Source organism: Mixophyes fleayi, chromosome 11 (assembly GCF_038048845.1).
Source record: "Mixophyes fleayi isolate aMixFle1 chromosome 11, aMixFle1.hap1, whole genome shotgun sequence".
In the NCBI taxonomy this organism is placed as follows: Eukaryota; Metazoa; Chordata; class Amphibia; order Anura; family Limnodynastidae; genus Mixophyes; species Mixophyes fleayi.
Window position 1 is genome coordinate 76142923 of NC_134412.1, and position 8446 is coordinate 76151368.

General features: G+C 41.4%; 1 protein-coding gene across 1 annotated transcript; it reads left to right on the forward strand.

Moving 5' to 3' along the window:
- Positions 1-330: 330 nt before the first annotated feature.
- Positions 331-7548, forward strand: TMEM52 (transmembrane protein 52). The gene is made up of 5 exons (XM_075189684.1): positions 331-544; positions 1186-1229; positions 1366-1410; positions 4231-4400; positions 5986-7548. The coding sequence occupies exons 1-5, from the start codon at positions 482-484 to the stop codon at positions 6291-6293; spliced, it is 630 nt and encodes a 209-aa protein (XP_075045785.1). The 5' UTR covers positions 331-481; the 3' UTR covers positions 6294-7548.
- Positions 7549-8446: the final 898 nt, after the last annotated feature.

Consider the following 8446-nt stretch of genomic DNA (forward strand, 5'->3'; position numbering starts at 1 on the left):
GTGGCTGCAAAGCAATAAGTTTAAATAAAAGCTATAGAACAAATTGCTACTGCTCCAATGGTGGGTGGATAATTCTGATATCATCCAGTTGTTGTTTCTACAACCACACTACGCTTCAACTGTCCATTTATATGAAATTAATTATGCAGTAGGTATAAATATAATTTATTTATAGGCTATACAGCCATGTTAACCCCAGAAATGAACAGTGTAGGTTTTGTCTCCTCCCAGCTGCTAGCAGCAGTGCAGTAATATAATCAGTATTAACATGCTAGGAGGAGCCAGGCTCACACAAGGGCAGGACTGGCTTTATGGGCGTGTGATGAGCTATAAACTCCCAGTGATGTCAGTCACACTGCAGTTGTGTCTGTGGATATTGCCTTTGTGTGTGTATGTGTGTTGAGCGTCTTGCACCTGGGACTAGTGTGCTGCAGTCATCTGGAAATAACTAAGCCTCCCCTGAGTGGGATTTAGAAGAATCATGATGGCCTGTGGATTAAACACGCGTGGGGGATTCATGCTCCTGTGCTGCTTGCAGCTCTTGGTAAGATCCTTTGTTCTCCGCGGGACGTGGGGCTCTCGTGCCACGTGAACCTGGCCACATCCACACACGTCTGCCCAGATGCTGGTTTATATTCAGGAGCTGGACGGAGCCCCCCAGCCGCCTGCTGCTATAGGGAAGGGCTGTGATTGACAGCCTCTGCACTGGGGAGGTGTTGCAGCAGCCTCCTGTATATCATCTCTGCTGTGTGTAATTTTATAAGATTAAACAATTGTTGCGGCAGGAATTCCAGGCCCGGCTCCCTTCCATGGCCTCCTCATCGTCCTGCAGTTACTGTCCTCTGAGATTCATATTTCAACATTATTCAAATATCTTTCTGGTAATGCAACAGTATCCAATGCCAGAGATTGTATTTTAGGGTCTGATTGGATGTAGTTATTTAGCTCAACAGCAATATACGAAGACCCGTTTAAATAAAGAGCATGAAACCCCCCCCATATGTATTTGTTTCCCTGTACAGAATCCAATAGCTACAGTCTGTATATGCTGGTCAGTTGCTTGGGTGTCTACAAGAAAAAGATCTTACTGGCAGCCCTGCATTGTGTCATGTGCACCCTATGTACTGGGATTGGGAGAACCTAGAATCTGTTTTATGTAATAATTTATTTATTTTTTGTTTATAGATTTCATTCTGTCTGGCCGATGATGATGACTGTGAACATTCAGGGTAAGCATATTCTGTGCTTTTCAAATTTACTGTGGATTTTTTTTTTCTTTTAAATCACTTTGTAGGGTTTTACACTTACCTGTGTGTATTATTATTATTTTTTTTTTAAACTTTAATATATTTATTTACTTTTTAGGAGTTGTAACCAAAGCACCAACTGGGTCAATCTGTGGTATGTCTGGTGAGTATCAACCCTTTTATTTGCTGCATTTATAGAATATAGTTTGTCTAAGTGCCATGCTGGCTTCTTTTACAGACTTTTAATGTCTATTCATGGCATTTGCACACTTTTGCCATCTGTTTGTTGCTGAAAGCGGCTTCCCTTTGCACAGCAATGAAATGGAAGGCTGTGTTTGTTTGTGTTTGACCCCGGTGGCATTAAAAGCTGGTACAAAAATAGAGCCTACCATGTGTCCTGAAATCTGTGGCAAGATGTCAGATGAAACTGACCCTTGTGATCATGTGGTGGATGCTTTGCCCAACATACCTAAAGAATCTATACTTGGGTTTCAGCTTGCTTCTGTAACTTTGTTTTGATTGATGTCTCCTGTACTAGCAGTAATGTTGTGGCTTTGACCATGTATTGGTCAGCAAGATGACACAGAATTTGTAACCCGTCCACTCCTATCTAGTTATGTAACTGTGTATTTTATTTTATTTAAAAAAAAAAAACCCTGGAGTCGCAGTTTCTGCCAGGGCCACAAAATAGAACCCTTTTTTTTGCCCCCTCAAAATTAGTTACATCTGTGTAGACACTTATCCTGTTAATATAAGTGTTTCAGAAGTTTGGATTATGGGGGGGAAGGGCATTGCGAGATAAGGTTCCCTAGAAAAGGGTGGTTTCCATTTGAAAGCTGATGCATGAGAACCCTACAGTTACTGATCTGTAGCCATACTATAGTTCTAGGTACTTGATTGGCCAAGAGCAATCTGCATATAGCTATTGAAACCTGAATACCTTTTGCATTTCCTATTGAGACTTTTTAGATACTTTTGTTTTGTATCAGTACTTTAGAATTTGTGTTCTCTTTTGTCTGTCCTGTCAAAGTGTTGATAAGTTCTTTATATTATGTTGGGAACGTCTGCTGGCCAAATAGACTTAAATCATGATGCAGACTATGCAATTTATAGATTTCACCCTGGAGGTGAAATAAAACTTAAACGTAGGGCTAAATTTATTCCCTTGAGCTTCTGTTTCCACATCCTTGTGTCATATCCTCAATTTTTAAAAAAAACCAAAACTTGTTCTCTCCATATCCTGGTCTCTGGTAATATACCCAGCTGTTGGAGCGAATATATGTGGGAAGTTTCATTCTTGGAAGTTAGGAAGTTGGAGGGTTTAAAACTGCAAAGTCAAAGTTCCTGTGCTGACCCTAATGACGAAGTTGAGTGTGTGGATGTTGAACTCTGGACAAACTAACTGAGGTTGGGTCAGAATCCCTTTGTTCTGGATTCTCCAGAAATCTGCCACAGGAAATCCATTAAGTTCACATGACTGAAAAAAGGGGATTACAATGAGGTATTAAATGAAGGGGAAATGCCAAGAATCTTGCATACTGTGACAATATCGACATCCTATTGGCTGCTTAATGCATTAAACCTTAAGAAATATGAAGTGACTACACTTTATTTTTCTTAGTAAATGAAAGGACTATTTAAACTTGTACAATTGACCTTTTGCAAGAAAATATTTGCAAATGTTGTTATCCTTAAAGCTTACATCCAGACACCCCAATTCATGTTTACTTTCTAAGTGTTCCAAGGAACATTCTTAGAGACTCTCAGCTGTGTATCCATTTTGAATACAATGCCAGACCTCTAAAGGAACATCTGTATGTGCTCCTGAATGTCTACATATTGGATCAACTTGTTTTGTTGCCCCAGATAATCTTTCCTGTCACTGGTGCTTTACAGGGATTAACGGCTGCTGCAGCGTTTTATTTATTTCAATTTTACAGTTGTAGGACTGGGTTCTCTTGTTCCAGTAGTGTACTTGTGTGTAGCATGGCTCAGACAACATCTTGGGCAAGTTTACACATTGTAAGTTTGAAACTACAGTTTAAGTCCTGGGACAGGGAATGCAATATGATACTGTTTGTTTGTTTTTCTTGGTAGATAAATTGGTCTTGAAGTTATTATAGATCCAATAATATGTTATGAAAACGTGTTAATTTGAAATGGATATGACAAGCGTGTCTTGGAAGTGTCTGGTTACATACATAGGCAAACCGAGGGGGGGGGGTTCCTAATGCCTGGAAACCCCCCTCCAAGCCTAGGGAACTGTATAACTGAGGGGGCTGGATCCTGCCCCCGCTTCACACAGCTCTGCTTGAAAAGGGAGATCTGTGTGCACCTAACAGTAGTGCAGGCAGCATTGCCCATGTATATTATGGGGCTAAGAAGAGTTGGCGAGCAGCCAAGCACTGTCTAATATTATAGCCACGCCCCTATGCCTGCTGGTCACGCCCACTGGCGGCGTGGTGTGGAAGCCCCCCTCTAATAATCCTGCTTTGCCCCTGACATACTAAACAACACCAAACATCTTGATTCAACTTGTATTTTTTTGTCGGTGTGTTTTTGTTTTTAACATGCATCTAAAGCAGCTCAATATGGCCCCTGCAGTAGTACGAACTTCTGCCTAATTGTGACATTGACAACATTGTTTCTCTAAACTGCCCATAATTGGCCCTAGCAGGCCATGGCTTCAGGGTCTCATTGACTTTGATTTGGAGTTTGAAAGTGCTGCAAATATAAAGGCCTGTGATATTGACTATATTGCATCCTTTTAATTGTAGTTAGTCTCGTGCACGCTGATCATGTGCTTCTGAGCTCTGCCAGGGGGTACGTTAGTGCCAAGCATGAATTAAGGCTGGTCCACTGACTCTATTCTCTGTTGTTTCAGCTGGGGCAGCCATATTGCAATGCCTTGACACAAGCACAGCCAGAGTAAAGCATTTCTGTCTGTGTTTATGTAGACTTAAGCCCCTTTTTCTCTCCCCAGGCTGATCTTGATCACCATATTTCTGCTCCTGCTGTGCGGCACCACGGCCAGCTGCATCAAGTTCTGCTGTAATAAGAAGAAGCCTCCGGTGCAGGCTCTGCCCAACCATCCCTATGAAGTGACCGTGATCGCCATAGATAACGACAGCACCATCCACAGCACTGTTACCTGTGAGTAATTTGTATACAATAAAACTACAGCTCAGCGCTTAACACCTGGAGGTTTAAAGTGCATCTGTGGACCTCACACGGCACAGGCAGTTGTTTTGTGGCCTGAACCAGCATTCAGGAAAATGCAGCCTATCAATTAACCTCACTGAGACCAGAGGCACCTCGTGACCCTATGCTGGTCCTACTGAATTGGCAGGTTGAATATTGGTTCAGACACTACAGCAGAGGTGTCAAAACTCGGTCCTCAAGGACTACCGACAGTTCATGTTTTCAGGATTTCTTTACTCATGCACAGGTTAATATATTTTACTGGGTCAATAAACCTGTTACTACAGACAGAAATCCAGAAACATGACCTGTTGGTAGCCCTTGAGGACAGAGTTTGCTCTACAGTTTGTTGGTGACGGGTCTACTTTAATCAGTAGGTTGGATGAAGTGGATCTGGCACCAATGAATCGTCCTGGCATGCTGGATGCCCATGCAGGAGCTTATCCATGTGTTCCAGAAATGCTTGCTTTTAATTGGTATTTAACTTGGCTCCTCCCTCTGGTAGTTCCGCGGTAATGTTTATAAAGCTATACAAACATTGTGGAAATAGGACAACTTCTATTGTAGGTTTAGGAAGAGGAACTGATGTGTTAATTCTCCTGAACATGCTTGTGTGTGTGTTTCCCATGAGGCTAATTCAGCCACTGCAAAAAATAAACTACACACTCTACTGACAGGTCAATCAACTGTGAATGTGCTGTATCCTGTCCCATAGTATCTGCATTGCACCTCTGTTTTTCCAGTGTCACTTGCAGCCTTGTACTAGCTGACAGGTGCAGTAGGCACTGTAGTGTGCAACATAGTGACTTCACGTCATTTACACAATAGTGTAAATATGTACTAAGTATTACAAGTGGTGGCTACACAACGGATCGCTTGCGAAACAAAGGTTTACGAATGATTACTCCTGAAACTTGGAGGCATCTGTGTAGTTAAACACGCATGTGCCATCATCAGAAATCTACAATTTGAAGTGTTAAATGTTTGCTTGTATACCTTTTTGCATAAAGCTAAAATACAAAACCATAAGTCTTCACCTTCACGGATCTGTAATGCACCAGACTGAAATCTTCAGGTGAAACATTCATTGTTTTATGGTAACCTGATCACCTCCCCTGCTCACCCCACAAATTTAGGACCATGTTCTCATGAAGTCTCATACAAATTAAAAATCTGAGTGCAGTCTTCTAGCACCTGTAATATGACTGGCTCCACCCCTTTATATGAATCCACCAATCCACACAGCGCATTTCTGCAAAGCTTTGAGAAGTAACCTCTATCCTAACGTGGCGACTACAGGGATTTGAGACCGTTGTGTAAATATTTAACACTTTTTCTGTTTATTATTCAGCCCTATACTACACAGTCTTAGAGAACTTTATTTTCAAATGCTTCACTTGCTCTTTAAATGACTATGATTAAACATGTCTTTTTCTTACAAGGTTGAAGCCTAAATGTTGCCTACGTCCTATTGGTTTGATGTCCTTCAGTGTTGCAGTAAACTCTTATCTTTAACCTATCTTTTGTCTGTTTGCAGCATACAGCTCTGTGCAGTATCCTCATATGTTTGCATTTGGAGACCCTGATCGAAGCACGATGTCTCCACCAGCTTATAGTCTTTATGCTCTAGAGCTCCCTCCAGCGTACGAAGAAGCCATAAAGATGTCTAAGCCCAACACTGAAGTTGGTGCCTCTGTGACTGGCCCCAAGCTAGAAGATATCACCGAACACGAGGGTCCTGAAGAGGAGGCAGACCATCAGCTTAGTCAGCAGGCCTCATCGAATGACACTGACTCGCCACCTCAGTATGAAGAAGCTGAAATTACCCAGGACCACGTCCAGTGATTAACTTTGGACCACATGCTTGCCCTTCCTGGACTTGGCATGGAATCTTGAAGGATCATGTTCTACTACAGTTGCCAGGGGATGAGATCCCACCATATCTGTATCTCTGTGACCTACATATAAGGCATGAACTGTCTAAGTGACGTGGCCTCCTGGTCTCCTTCCAAGCCAGTATCATGTGAACAGAATATTAATATACCCCATGTTTGTTCAGTGCAGACCTGGTGTCTCCTGCCTGCGAGTGGAAGGTCTAACAATGACTGTTTATTAAAACATAGGTTTCCTACCATGAATCTGGACTAATATGAATATTATGGACTCTCGCTCTCTCTCTCTCTTCTCACTCGACATGTGACAAGGAATAATGCACAGATGCCCGCTTACGCGTAGGGTTCTCAATTGTCTTGTTCAAAGAATCGCCATATCTGTTTAAAGGACTCTACCTTTTTGTGTAGCAAGCCATTGCTTTCATCACTAGTAGAATATTAATTATGACCGTGTCGCATGTTTTATGAACGTGGTTTGAACATCCAATTTCGAATATCGCCCTCTTGACACTTGCCCCAAAGCAATCAGTGGCCACCGTGCAGCATATTTAGTAGAGGGACTGATGCTTATACAACTGAACTGTTTTAGGCCTTGCCCATATTTAATGTCTATTTTATTTGCTTGCTTTTATGTCCTAATATTGTCAATAGCTATGTAATTGACAGCAATCTACCCGTAAGTTAAATTTTTATTTATCATCTGTTTAATTATGTTTAGTTAACAACGTCCTTGTCGCCTTTAGCATGTCTGTAAGGGACAATATCTTTTGATGGCAAACAGGATTTATTCATACAGAAGATCATATTTATACTAATTGTCTCAGAGAAGGGAGGAACAGTGTGCAATCTCTGCAGCATGACCTTTATAGCTTTTTCCACCAGTTTGTGCCAACTCCTCTGTACATTCCACTGTAACTTGGGATTGAGGTTCCTATCCGTCTCTGTCGTCCTTCTCGCAGAAGGATTTATTTTCTAGCAAATTGCTGGAGTTAGGAAACTCGTTGCTACGTAACGGAATTTACATATGTAAATATGTCCAAATCATTCTGTTATCAAGAACTATCACTGTACATTATATATATATTTTTTTTGTGTGTAGTAAATTAGATTTAAAGTATAACTTGCGAAACTTGTGTCTAACGAAGTCATTTTTTTATTAACAAACTGTTCAGCAAGTAAAACACAAATAAAATTCCTAACTACTCAGAGGTTTTCTGTTTCTTTCTGTAAGATTTCTTTTAATGTGACTTGTTCAGTACACCTACTTGTGCTCAACGTAGAACGTCTTACAATACGCAGCCCATAATATAGGAAGCGCTTTGTATCTGTTCAATAGGTCATCCTTAAACAGGCTCGTCCAAGTTGTGGAACGTGGCTCGCAAATAAGCATCCCAGACAATGATCCAATCAAAACAAATTAGATTCTGGTCGTTCGTGGCTGAAACTTTGTCTGGCAAATGTGTGCTTTTGTGAGCAGGCTTCCACTAGAAAAACTTAACTGGCCCACGGTTATTTGGCTACAGTGCAGACTGGCCAGCTCTGTCCAATGTTAACCATTTGTGAACCACCAAATTGGAAACTGATCCGGCCCTCATTTTGAACTGAGCAGCAAGGTCAGCCTGTGTGTGGTTAGAGTAAATAGCCTTATAAATAAAGCAATGTGTATTGTTTTGATAGCGTTGGGTCTTCTCCCCACAGCGCTAGTCACTTGTCATGTGGCAGGGAGTTCTGACGCACCTTAACAAAATATTGCTCATGTTTTCTGTTTTGGTGGGGTGCTGTATGTTTTAAGTTTATTTACATCCTCAAACAGAACCTAAACTTTGAAAATCTTATTCTTTGTTTGGGTAAATTACTGTTAAATATCAGTAGTGTCTCTTTGCATGTAGGTGTTACTCTATCCTACTCAAAGCTGGATTTACATTGTATTTGCACTTAAAGACAATACATGTTCATAACTAAACTGAGGGGGGGCAGAAGGGTTAATCCTCATACTTGCAGAGCTAAAGTGTACCCGTTACCTACCCAGCAATGTAATGTACCTGTCCAGCGCTTCCCAATGGTCTGTCCACTATACGACAAACCTGAGCACCAGGGAGACGTCAA